Below are 13,058 nucleotides of genomic sequence, written 5' to 3'. Positions count from 1 at the left end.
GATAACGGTGCCCTAGTGGCCCCCGGAACTGATTGAGGCTGCCAGAAGTGCCTGACTCTGAACTGGAAAATGCTGTATCTCCTTGGAGAGCCAGCTCGATGGAAGTTACTGGAAGCAACTGTGTCCAGGAAGCACTCCTTGAGTTCCGTGTTGCAGTTTCACATAGCACGTGTGTGACGTGCTCGGTGCTCGTGTGGGGAACAGCTGCGCACTGTGCGCGCTGCCTCGTCCTCTGGCGGGAGGGTCACGGGGACAAGTGGCGTGTGCCCCCTGGAACTACACAACTCCTTTCTGGAGGGGGCACCTTCAGAGGTGGCGCCCTTGTGCAGTGGAGGCCAGGAGAGCCTAATATGAAGTCTTAATAAAGAAAACCCCAACTACTTGATAAAAAATTTTTCAAACAAAATTAATCCAAATGCCATCTTCAAGCTGAACCTTAACATTTCTATTTGCTTGGATATGGAGAGAGAGGAAATCCACCTGTGCTGGTGGAGAACCACGTCTGCTGAGCTACTGCAGGAGAGAGCACCCGGGCCAGGGGCCGGGCCCACACTGCAGGAGGCCGTTTCACAAAGGCCTAGAGCTTTAGGTCTCCACAGAGACAACAGACAACAGCGCCTGCCCATGTCACAGGGCTGCCAGAGGGCGGATCAGAAAAATAAAGGCAGAGCTCTCTGCAGGTGTAAGTGGTGATGATGTTAACCAGTTTAGGGCAGCAGCTGGGAGCACGGCCCTGGAGCCAGGCACGTGGTGTTTAATCCTGGCTCTTCCCCATATGAAAGAGTAACGTGTTTCTTGACCTTTCTGCACCCACGTTTCCTATTTGGAGGAAAATACACAACTGAGTGAAACACTGTACACAGTCCTTTGGGCCAAAGGCTCGACTCATATCTTGTTCTTGGTGGGTTCACTTTGTGGGAGCAGACAAGGAGGGGGACCTGCTGTCCAGCTGGGGTGAGGTGCTTGGAGGGAGATGCTCCATCCTGTGTCTGCTCAACAGGTCACCAGCCAGCTGCAGAGGGGAACCCCGGAGTCTGGGATTAAGGGAAGGACAGTGGGGCTGTGAGTCAGAGAATAAGAATAAATTAAACACACTGAATAGAGTCAAGAATGAGCAGGAGAAGGGGACAATGTGGGAGTGTTTTCTGATGTTGGCTGCAGGTAAGGCTTGCTCCAGGGGCCTCTATGTTGACTTCTCTTCTTTCCTCAGGGCCTCTACCCACTGCCCCTGCTCAACAGTGCCCTGGATGATGGGAAGACCACCCTGACCACTTCTAACACACCCTTGGGGCGTAACCTTTCAACTCACCAGACTTACCCCGTGGTGACAGGTAGGATGCCCAGAATCTTCTGGGCCACGTGGCCTGGGCTGCCAAGATGAGCTGGAGGGCAGGTGAAGGCAGGGCATGGCTGGTGTGAGGAGGAAGGTATTAGGGCCCTGGACCTGGAGAGAAGAGAGGGCTGTGCTGGCTGGGCCTCCCAGTAGGTCACGAGGGTCTGACCCTCTCAGCTTGGCCCCTCCTCTGCCTATGACCCCACTGCCAGAGAGGTGGGCACAGCAGCCCTCTGTATACACTGGCAGAGGCACAGCAGAGGTAGAGCTGTGCCCCGCCTCGCCTGGCCTGAGGAGCACCCAGCCCAGCCCCCTTCAGAGAGGTCGCCCGCTGCCCCGAGCCCTGCCCCCCCATCTCATGGCTTGGTTGTGCATGCTCCCACCATCATCTCACCCTCTCTCCTTGTCTCCCTCCCTGGCAGATCCTCACTCACCCTTCGCCATAAAGCAGGAAAGCCCCGAGGTGTCCAGTTCTAGCTCCACCCCTTCCTCTTTATCTAGCTCCGCCTTTTTGGACCTGCAGCAAGTCGGCTCTGGGGTCCCAGCGGGAGCCTCGGTCCCGCCCTTCAATGCCTTTCCCCACGCTGCCTCCGTGTATGGGCAGCTCGCGGGCCAGGCCCTCCTCTCAGGTACGACATGGAGGTCTGGGCCTAGCCTGTGTGGGGGTGGGAGGGTCATCAGGGCCAATCCCCTGGTTCCAAGGGGTCCAGTCCTCTCTCTGGCCCTCAATTCTGTCCACCATCAGTATCTTCCCAAATTCCTCTGGCAACTGTTGGAGGTGCCAGAATATGGCCCAAGCAGCAAAATCAGGCCATGGGGGGCAGGCACTCTTGGAGTGCCTGGAGTGGGTGCTTGGTAGATTTCCAGAACCTCGCCCTGAGGCCCCATGGAAGAGCAGGGACCCTGAGGCCAGGAACCAGGTGCTATGAAGTGGTGAACACTTGGTCTGGGTAAAAACCTTTGAAAAGAGGAAAAAAATTGACAAAACTTTGGAGTAAAAGGGCATTGTACTTTAGAGGCAACTTCTAGATCAAATTCCTGAAGAAGACAGTGGGCCAGTCCCAGCTGGGTCTCCACGGCGTAGCTCCCAGTGTGCACGCTTCACAGCGTCGCTCTTGAAGGACACTCCGCAGCGCAACTCACCCACCTAAGAGTCTCAGCTCCTCAAAGCATTCAAGCTGGAAGCACCTTAGGGACGTCTAGAACAAATCCCTTAGGCTGAGGGGAGGCAGGCTCAGGGATAAGCTGGGGCCTGAGTGGGAAAGGGTAAAGACAGGTGAGGGCTTGGTCCAGTGTGCCCTGTGTGTCTGACCCTGGCAAGGCCGGGTCTCCCTGGCAGAAGGCCATCGGCCGTCCAGCCAGGGCCTGAGCAGTGGCTGAGAGAGTGAGTTATTTGGCTTGGGCAGAGAAGGCTTGCAGCAGCGTAAAGGTGCAGCGTAAAGGCAGAGTCCCATAACGGTCCTCCGATATTAGAAGGACCCCCACAACGATGAGGCTGTTTTAGGTGTGCGCCAGGGCATTGAACCCGGACCCATGGGGGAGGCAGAAGGGGGCAGCCCTTCTGTTTTTTAAATAAAATCTTTTCTTTAAAGATTTTATTTGTTTTTTTAGAGAGAGGGGAAGGGAGAGAGAAAGAGAGGGAGAGAAACATCAATGTGTGGTTGCCTCTCACCTGCCCCCCACTGGGGACCTGTCCCACAACTGAGGCATGTGACCCACCTGGGAATTGAACCTGCGACCCTTTGGTTCACAGGAGGGCACTCAATCCACTGAGCCACACCAGCCAGGGTGGGGGACAGCCCTTCTGACCAGTGGTTTTCAAACGTGCTGGGGACCTCGCAGCTCTCTCTTGAAATGAATGCTTTTGTGGAAGTCAGACAAATGACGACTGGCTCTGCTGGAAGCCAAGGTCCTGCCCCTGAGAGTCCTGAGACTTGAAAACCACTGCCTCAGAAGAGTAAGACCTCCACCTGCCGGAGGGACCACGGGTCATCTAACCCAAGTTTATCCACCCTCTGTTGATAACAACTCTTCACCTCTGGTGGGCGGCTGGAATTTCTCCTCTGGGCACCCCCACATCCGATGTGGGAGGTCGTCTTAGAAGAGGAGGGCACAGAGGTAAAGGGTTAATAAAGGAAGCCCAGTGGACAGGCAGCAAGAAAGAAAATGTTGACTCAGAGTTCAGAATTTCAAAAGAGGGTGAAGTCAGTGGAGATGGGTCATTTGTTTTGACCAAAGTGATGAAAGGAAAAAAATCTGTGAGGTGATGTCAGCCAGAGAAAATGGGATGGCCGGAGGGACAAAGGGGGAGCAGAAGAGGCCCCGTCCCCTGTGGGTGGACTGGCCACCACTGGATGGGCTGCCTGCCTCTTGTGAATGGCAGGCCAAGGTCAGGTGGACCAAAGTGAGGCAGGTAAGGGATAAGGGTGTGGATGAGGCATGTGAGTGTGGGGACCAGGACCATCCAAGCGAGGGGAAAGGACAGATGTCTCAGAGCACAGCCTGAGTATTGGTACAAAGTGTAGCTGGAACAGCCCGAGGCAAACTTGGTGCCCCACAGCCCCCACACCTTCCCCCCACCCTGCCATCCTGTCGGGGCTTCGAGCACCCCCATCAACATGCAGTCAAATCAGGGGATGATTCCAACTTCTGTCAACTCCTAGTTTAGTGACATGCCCTCTCTCCAGACCAGCTGCGGGACATGCGTCATGGGGCAGAGAAGCTAGAGGCAGACGCCCGGGAGTCATCCAGGCAGCAAATGCACAGCTTGGGTGTGTCCTTCAGGCTGGTGGCCCTGACTCAGGCCCAGGTGATGCCGAGGCACAGGTTGTGCCCCCTGGGAAGACTGATGGCCAGCCCAAGGGCCCAACCGGCACAGAGTCAGGAGGTCCGAGGAGAGAGAGCAGTGCCCAGGCTCAAGGGACTGGGTCCAGGCAAGGTTGCCAAGAGTAGGAAGCAAGTCAGGACCGCAGTTTACAAAGCTGGGCCAGCCCTGTGGCCCAGGCACGAGGCCTGTGATGGCTGGTGTCCATGTTGAACCCAGGGTGTTGGCCTGGAGCTCCTTAAAGAATGTCCACATGCAGCTCCTGGTCAAGACTGGACCTAAACACCAACCATGTGGGTGAACCATGGTGAGCAGACAGGGAGGTCACACAGGGAGAAGGATCTCAAGGCTGGAGGGACTAGAAACCTATTCGATAGAGGAAGAGGTGAATTTAAAAGAAAGGAAAGGAAGCCAGAACCAAGGGGAGAGGAGTGAGGTGGTGAGAGCATTCATTCCATGACCAGCTCAGCCCCAACCTACATGGACCCTCCTCCTCTGAGGCTTCCTGAGGGCCCTCCTGCTGTCTCCTGCAGCCTCTGCCTGCTTCACAGTCTCCCCAGGTCACTCCCTTTCCAACCCAGAGGCTCTGACTGTCCTTCTGACTCTCAGCTTCTCCCTAAACCAGCCAAGAGTGAAGCAGCACCAGGGTTTGGGGAACACAGGATTGCCAGCCATTCCTCCCCATTCCCTTCAGATGCCCAGTCTGAGGTCCCAACACACTTCACTTGCCAGGAACGATCTGGAGGCGCCTGGTCCTGGCTGTTCCAGGGCTCACTCCAGCTCAGCTGGTCAAAAGCCTCTGAGTTTGGTTTTATCATCAAAGAGTCTATTACCCGCCTCCATCCTTTTGTGCAAAATTATATTTAGTCCTGCCAGAGAGATTTCTGGATTGCCATAAATTCTCCTTGCTATCAGAACAAGATAAGGAATTGAAACAGGTCATGTAGAGGGCGGACATCAAAGGGGGAGAATAAAGTTGTCTGAAACCACCTCTGCCCTCTGAATTCCTCCACACCATGGTTCTGATCCTCCTCTTTACCAGTATTTACAGTGTTACCGATATGTCTAGGTGCTCGTGTTTTCTCATAGAACCCCTTTACAACAACTCAGTGTGGATCTGTGTCTATGCCAACTCTTGAAAATAGCACTGTGTTAGAAGTATGTTTGAGTGCAGACGAGATAGAACTACAAGCCAAAGATAAATTTATGGTGAAAAGCCTTAAAAATAAGTAAGTGGATAAAAGGGCATGGTTAGGCCGTGATGGAGGACCCTGCCTCATGGCTTCTGTCGTTTCATTTCTAAGAAGGTTGTAAGGTTCTTGGCTTTTGGGGAAGAAACCATGTATTTAAGGAATTGAAGCAAAGAGTTGTGTGGGGCTGAAAGGAAAGTTTATGGAACCACAGTCTGGGAGAGGGCTGCCCTGAAGGGAGCCACACTGGCCTGTCCAGGAGGCCAAGGTCGTGGGAAGAAGCTGTCAGGGTCTTCTCCAGCTTTGGTTCAGAAATCTGCTCTGCTGGGAGGAAATTAGGCGACTGAGGAGAGACAAGGATTAAAGTCTCAGAATACAGGGGAATGAGACTGATGAATTCAATTTCCAGGAGCAATTTGGGGGCTAATTCTTATGGGATGGGACCCAGGGGGAAACTGTGACTGAAGTAAATTGTGGCTTAAGGGGAGTATGTACCCTGGAGCTCTGCCCACTGAGCTGCTCCCTTCAGGAGACAGAAGGGACAGGACGAGGGCAGAAGGAAGGGCAGCCCTGGACAGTACCTAGGCCAGTCCTGCAAAGAGGCCACATGAGCTCCGAGACCAGCCTCCTCGCCCCCCGCCCTCTCGTGGTAGACACAGACACAGCCTCAGAATCCTCCACCTGGTGCACCTGGAGACCCCTAGCAATCGATCAAGAAGTAAGGTGAATCCACCTCACCATCTCTCATCCAACCTAGCTTCTTGTAAGACAGACGGGCAGGGAGATACGGTTCAGAGAAATTAAGTAATGTGGCCTGGACCTAGGTCCCACCCTCCCCCCTTGAGAGGAGGAAGCAGGGAGAAAGGAAGAGAGAAGTCAGCAGGTCTCAATCAAACACCACCTCTCCCATCACTCTCCTGCTCGGGCCACCTGCCCACCCTCCGTGCTGCCCTTGCCCTTATAGCCGCCACGTTACTCACTCCTTGCTTTTCGTGGGCTCCTGGCCAGGCGCTTGGTCCAAGGGCTGAGAGCCGAGTCTAAGAACTGACCACACCGCAGTCTTCTTTGAGGACAGAGAAGATCGTGCCTCAGCATACCTTCTGCACCCTTCTCCTGCTCCTTCTAATTACACCGAAACTCCTTTTTCCTCGCCAACATTTCCGGCCCCTTGCTTGCTTGGACCCTGGGCCGGCGCACTACACCCATCTGCAGAATTCCAGTGGGTTCCATTCTGGTTGGTCCTGCACCATTCGCAGCTAGCTAGACATCGCACTGAAGGAGAAACTAATTAGGGTGGTGCTTATTTGTATCAGCGCATTCCTGCAGTTTCACTAGTAACTCACTTCAAATACAATTTATTCTAAAAGGCTCCTTTGACATGAAACAATTTATAGAATGTGTTCATTGCGCTGACCAGTGTTCACTCGTAGCACGAAACCCTGGCTCTGGATTGCACTGATAACATCACAGCAATAGTGATAAGACAGTAATAGTGATGCGGAGCATAAGCTTCCCTTCTTCTTTTCCCATTTTGCATGTGAAGGAACTGAGGCTTGGGGCCAGTAGGCAGCTGGTCTAAAGGCACTTGGGATGTGAGCCACAGATGCTGGATAAGTACTGAGGTCCTTGGATTCCTAGACGCTTGCCTCCAAAGGAAGGGCAGAAGTCCAGTAGGCCTGGTACTGTTTGTTGACCCCCTAGGCTTGGCTCCCAGTGCCCATCTTAGTCTATGCCCCATCTTGACTAGAGCCTGGCCTTGCTAATTTAACATTCTTGCTTCCTGCTGTAACCCCAAGTGGTCAGAAGAGTGCCTAGTATGTCATACTCATTTATATGTATCTGTTGAATGAAGAACTTGCCTTCAGGGACTCTGCAGAAAGAGAGGTAAAGAGGAATTAGTCACTGTGGTTTAGACAGTTTATAGCTTTCCATGCACATACTTCTCTTCCATCATTACCGGGCACCCCCTGAAAGGCTGGGGTATGGAGGACCTACAGGGACTGACAGGAGGGAGGTGGACAGGCAGTGCTGTAGAGGGGATGGACTTGGTAAGCTGGTTGACAGGGATTCAGAGGGGCCCATATAAGACCTAGCAGAAATAGCAACCCCCAGTGTGGAAGAGGCAGAAGGCCTTGGGTGAAAGGATCACAATCTAACACAGTGGTTCTCAAACAGGGACAATTTTGTAACCAGGGGACCCATGGCAATATTTGGAGACATCTAGTTGTCACACTGCATGGGAACTGCTACTGGCATCCAGTGGGCAGAGGCCAGGGGTGGTCCCAAATACGCTACAATGCAGAGGACGGCCCCACACAGAGAATGACCCAACGCCATTATTTCAGTAGTGCTGAGCTTGAAAAACCCTGGAACACCACCTAGAGCTCAGACCAAATAATTCATCCTCCAAACTGGGCCTTTCGAGACTGAAATGGGCATTATTAATAAGTACGTTGGGACACTGGTCGTAACCTGGGCAGGCCACCATGCGTCGCCACCATGCTTCACCACCTTGCCAAGAATCCTTGACGGGGGAGCCTGCTCTGGGCCTGCAGGTTTTAAGAGGGAGCAACGGGTGGAGGGACACGCAGCTGTTGGCACAGGGTGCGGGTGGACAGGAACTCACCAGCTCACAAGGGGTTGCAGAATGGGAAGGCTGACTTCCTGATATGGAGGACAGGTGGAGCCAGGGACGTGGGGACCTCACAGAGCTGTTTCAGTGTCACCAGGGCAAGAGCATCACCCACAAATATAGATTATCAAAGAGATGGGCGTCTGTTTTGATGAAATTTTTTTTTCAGGAATGGAATTGACAGATGTGGGGGTTGTGGGCACGTGTAAATGCGCATGTCAGCCCACGTCTCCTTTCCAGGTTGGGGATGGACAGTCGGTACCTTGTAACTCTGATAGATTATATTCACCTGTCAGGCCAGGAGGAACCCCCCCTGGCTCAGTGGGAAAAAAGTGCAGTGATTGATTAGCAATGCCTGCCATGGGTCCAAAACAAGATAGCACGGGGCCAGCAGGCCACACCTATCCCAGGCCACACCTATCCCAGCCCACGCAGGGCCTGGTTCTTGGTTCTGCTCAGAGATGGGGCTGGAATGGTGTGAGCTCTGAGTCCAGCAGCCTCTAATGTACTTATTTAGGCCAGCTGTGCCCACTGCTATGCTCGACGCGGTGGGGGACAACGAGGACCCAGAAGTCATAGCCCCAACCTCCCTCCAATACTATGGCATTTTATGGATGAATAAGATTCACGTGAAAAAAATCACTGGAGAGCAGGGAAGAGTGCAGGACTGCGACAGCCACACTCCCTCCTGGTGGAGCCGGTGTGCTGTACAGCAGAGAGGGGGGGAGTGGGCTTGGGACAGGGGGAGCCTCACAGGAGGGAAGGCCCGCTCACCCTCCAGGAAGCAAGACAGTAAGTCCAGGGGCTTCCTCTGACCCCACTGATGACTCCTTGCTGTGTTTTTCCAGGGCGAGAGATGGTGGGGCCCACACTGCCCGGATACCCACCCCACATCCCCACCAGCGGACAGGGCAGCTATGCCTCTTCTGCCATCGCAGGCATGGTGGCAGGTAAGGGGACAGGCTGCGCAGGGGTTGGGGGGAGCATTGTGCAGAGGAAGTGCTGGCCAATGGCGGAGCAAGGGGAAGGGTGTGTGCTGTGCATAAGACTTCCTGAAGGTCACTGAAGGATGGACTGAAGCATGCATCTCTCCTTTTTGTCAACATTTTATTTATTTATTTTTAGAGAGAGTGGGAGGGAGGGAAAAAGAGAGGGAGAGAAACATTGATGAGGGAGAGAAACATCAGTTGGCTGCCCTGACCAGGGACTGAACCTGCAAGCCAGGCACGATCCCTGACCAGGAACTGAACCAGTGACCTTTTGCTTTGAGGGATGGTACCCTACCAACGGAGCCGCACTGGTCAGGGCAAGAGCATCTCTTTGTAAATGTCTGGAGACAGACTTCAGTGCAGTCCTGGCTCCCGAATCTCCCCGGCTTGGCTTCCTTCTTCCCAGGTGCTCCCACATCACCCACAGTGATGAAAAGGGAGTGGCTGAGGCCAACCACTTCTTCCCTCCATTCAGGGACCCCTGAGGGAGGGCTCTTGGGGCTGAAAACACTGGCAACTAAACAAGCCCAGCCTTTAAGTAACCCATGGCCTCCCGGTTATTTAACTGGTGAATCTCAGTTTACCTTTCTGTGACACATGAATACGAATGGTATAGGTGATGATGATGATGATGATGGTTGAAATATAGCCCCCTTCGTACCCCACATTCACTCAGCCCTGCATGGGAGGGACCTGCGTTCTAGATACTCCAGAGGTACTGCAGAGTGTGAGATGAGCTGGGGACATTTCTCTACCGCCATTGGACTGTCCTGGAATCCTGCCTGCCAGTCCCTTAGGCTTCTTTGTCCACCAGCGTGGTCACCACCCAACAGTGACCCAGGGTGTCGTGGTCTGGACAAGTGAGAACAAGGAGAGTGTCTTTGGGCAAGTGTCTCTCTTAGGAACTATATAGGAAGGGTGGGAAGGATAAGATCAAACCATTTCCGTTGCCCAGGGGCATGAGGACCTGGAGCTTTTGGAAGGGGCTAAATCAGGGCCTCTGTGACCCCCATGCCAGCCCTGGGCCAGGTGCCCTGGCCTGACCCCTGGGTGAAGCACCCTCACCCAGGCCTGCTTCCCTGTCCCCTAGTAGGGGTTGCCTTTGCCTGCCACCCACTCTGGTGCCCTGTGTGAGGCAGGGGACCGGGCTCTCCTGGGCAGAGGGAAGGGAGGGAGAATCGAGGGAGGAAAGGAGGCTCTATGCTCCCTGGGAACCTGCTGAGCTGGCACTTGTTGCTGCCTGGTTACCGTGGCGATGTGCTTAATGCAGCGTTGAAAATACAGAATACTGACTCCTCTCTCCCTCCTGGCCCCGGACTCCCTCCCTCCCTCCCTTCCTCTTCTGGAGCGTGAAATGAGATTGGTCAAGATAAAAAAGGAAAAGATTTGGTTATTTTTTTAAGAGTGTGGATAATGGGGCCTCTCAATCAAAATCCCAGGCTCCAGTCAGCTCCCCCATCCCCCTTCCAACCTCTCCACCTTCCCCTGCCGCCTGCTTAAAGGGGAGGAAGAAACATAAAGCCCAGGGCTTTTCTCTTAATTATGAATCATCCCCAGGGGCAGGCCCAGGGCAAAGGGTTCCTGGGGCCCAGAGTCTGACCTGTGAGGTAGCTGGGAGGCTTGCGCCTCTCATCAAAGGCCTCCAGGTTGTTTCCAGAAAGACCTCATTCTGCGTGGGTGTTGTGGGCAAAAAAATAGCACAACCACAGCATCCACGGCAAGTGAATTGCAAAAGGGAGGGGCCTCGCCTTGCGAGCTGGATTGGCTCCCAGAAAGTTACATGCTAATCTGGTTTTCAGAAAATGTGCTATTTAATTGTTTCACCTGGTTCCTAGGAACTTCATGATGCAAATAAATTCTTAAGGCATTTTTTGTAGAAAAATTATTTGTCCATCTCTTACCAGTGGCCACAATCTCCCAGTGACTGTGAGGGTCCTTTCCAATAAAACCAATAAACCTTCATTAAGCACCTACTATGTGCTATGTACATAATAAATGCTTCAAGCAAAGCATGTTAATGACAGTCTTCAGTCAGTTGTGGAAGGAAGGAAGACATCACTTATTCTGCACTTCTGTGTGCCTGGCCATTCATAGATATCACTATTCCTCATTTATCCTTACCATGAGCCTGGGAAGCTGGCATTCGCCCAGTTTTATAAGGATGAGGAGACAAGCTTAGAAAAGCAAAGTGGTGTGCTCGGGGTTATAGCCATCCTAGGTGACTGAGTGTTCAAAAACAGGTATTTTAACACTGCCTCCCGCCACACCAGAAATAATGACACACCAGCTGTAAGACAGCAACACAGGAACAGGACAGGACACAGATTTCTTGTTCTGCCTTCTAATTGTTATTGTTGTCCCTGACCCATTAACATAGTTAATGATGCTCACCCCAGTTCTGGAGCTGAACCAACACCTTCAGAGAGAGTTTGATCCATCCATCCACCCATCTTTTCTTCCATTCATCTTTAGATACATTTTTCATATGTACAGGCATTTTCTCATCCATCCTTTCATCCTTCTCTCCATTCTTCCATCTTTGCCTCCATCCACCCATCGTTCCATGTATTCATCCATCTGTGTGTCCTTTCATCCTTCCATCCATCCATCCATCCATCCATCCATCCATCCATCCATCCATTTATCCTTCCATTTACCCATCCATTCTTTCATACATCCATCCTTTCATATCTATCCATTTTCTCATTGTCTGTTCTTTTATCATCTACTTTTTCGACCATCCATCCACCCACTACTTTTTCACTTAACAAATACTGCTTGAGGATCTATGGCATAGGATGTTAGGGATATAACAGTGAACAAGACAAGTCTCTCCATTTATGGAGCTCACGACCTAGTACTGGAGAAAAAAGCACAGTAAGCAAGTCAATGAACGAATAGGCAAGATAATTTTAGATAGCAGCAAATGCTGTAAAGAGAACAAGATGCGATGATGTGATACAAAGCCACAGGGAGAGGATATACTACTTTAGATTGGGTGACCAAGGGGGCCTCTCTGAGAAGGTATTCAAAGTGGTCAGCCAAGTGACCAACTGGGGCAGACCATCCCCCACCCTGAGGGCCAAGGCCCCAGGGCAGGAACTAGTTTAGTGTGGTTGCACACAGACAGAGCATGTGAGTGATCAAGGAAAAGACTACAATGAGAGGTTGGCAGTGGCTGGGTCAAATTTAAGAGTACTCAGGCTCCTTTGAAAACTGACTGTAGGCAGTGGATAGAGACAGCACAGAGACCAGTTACAGGAGGGGCAAGTGTAAGTAGTTGATGCAGTGGCCTTGGGCTGGGGGCGGCAGTGAAGGAGAAGAATAGAGGCGCTGAGGACAAACGCTGGTGGTCCAGCCAACAATACCTGCTGGTGAATTGGTTGTAGGGGTTCAAACATTGAGGAAACAAGGATGACCCCTAGGTTTGGAGCTTGGGAAACTTCATGGATGGTGGTGGCAAGTACCCATGGGGGAGACCAGCAGAGGAAGAGGTAGAGTGTGTGGCAGGTGGAAATCTAGAGTTCTGCTGGGCCAGGTTAGGACTGAGACATGTCCTAGGCACCCAGTTTAGTACATCAGCAGGCACAACATCTGTCTGAAGCCAGCATACCATCCTGACGAGGGCCTGCATTTCAGCCATTGTTCAGAGCTGTTGTTTAATGACAAAGATTTGACAGGATCATGGGAAACAGAATGTGGGTGGAAATTCACAGAGTGCTCACACATTAAGCCCTGGGGCTCTTCAACATTCAGAGTTCTTGCAGAGAAGGAAACAAGAGAGTAAGGTGGAAAGGCCAGCGGGTCAGGATGCACGCCCCGAGGGAGGGATAGGTAGATGAGTCAAAGTCGGCCGAGAGTTTAAGGGGTGGTGGACGCAGAGTGACCACTGGAATGGCCGGGTAGAGGCTGGGGGAGATGAGGGGTCAGCCTGATTGGAGGGGAGTGCAGAGGTGAAGGCAGAGACAGTGGAGCAGAGAGAAGGACTGGGATCTGAAGACAGATGTGGGCTAGGAAGAGCATTTTTAAAAGAGTAGGTAACAAAGCATGTTTGCTGGCCCACAGAAGTGATGAATGAGAAAGGGAGAAC

At 52.5% G+C, this 13,058-nt stretch overlaps 1 protein-coding gene across 4 annotated transcripts in view; it reads left to right on the top strand.

Moving 5' to 3' along the window:
- The window catches only part of PAX8 (paired box 8), a 56,618-nt gene that overhangs the window by 34,959 nt on the left and 8,601 nt on the right, over positions 1-13,058 (top strand). For 2 of the 4 annotated variants that reach the window (XM_024558521.3, XM_045193886.2), the window contains exons 8-10: positions 1,211-1,331; positions 1,756-1,962; positions 8,828-8,929. In XM_024558521.3, coding sequence (XP_024414289.1) covers positions 1,211-1,331; positions 1,756-1,962; positions 8,828-8,929 — 430 coding nt within the window. The remainder of the gene's footprint in view (positions 1-1,210; positions 1,332-1,755; positions 1,963-8,827; positions 8,930-13,058) is intronic. The other 2 variants (XM_045193888.2, XM_045193887.2) reach the window with 1 other exon arrangement.

The sequence above is a fragment of the Desmodus rotundus genome, chromosome 5 (genome assembly GCF_022682495.2).
Source record: "Desmodus rotundus isolate HL8 chromosome 5, HLdesRot8A.1, whole genome shotgun sequence".
Taxonomy (NCBI): domain Eukaryota; kingdom Metazoa; phylum Chordata; class Mammalia; order Chiroptera; family Phyllostomidae; genus Desmodus; species Desmodus rotundus.
Note: the sequence above shows the minus strand (reverse complement) of the source record. Positions and strands in the feature narration are given on the sequence as shown.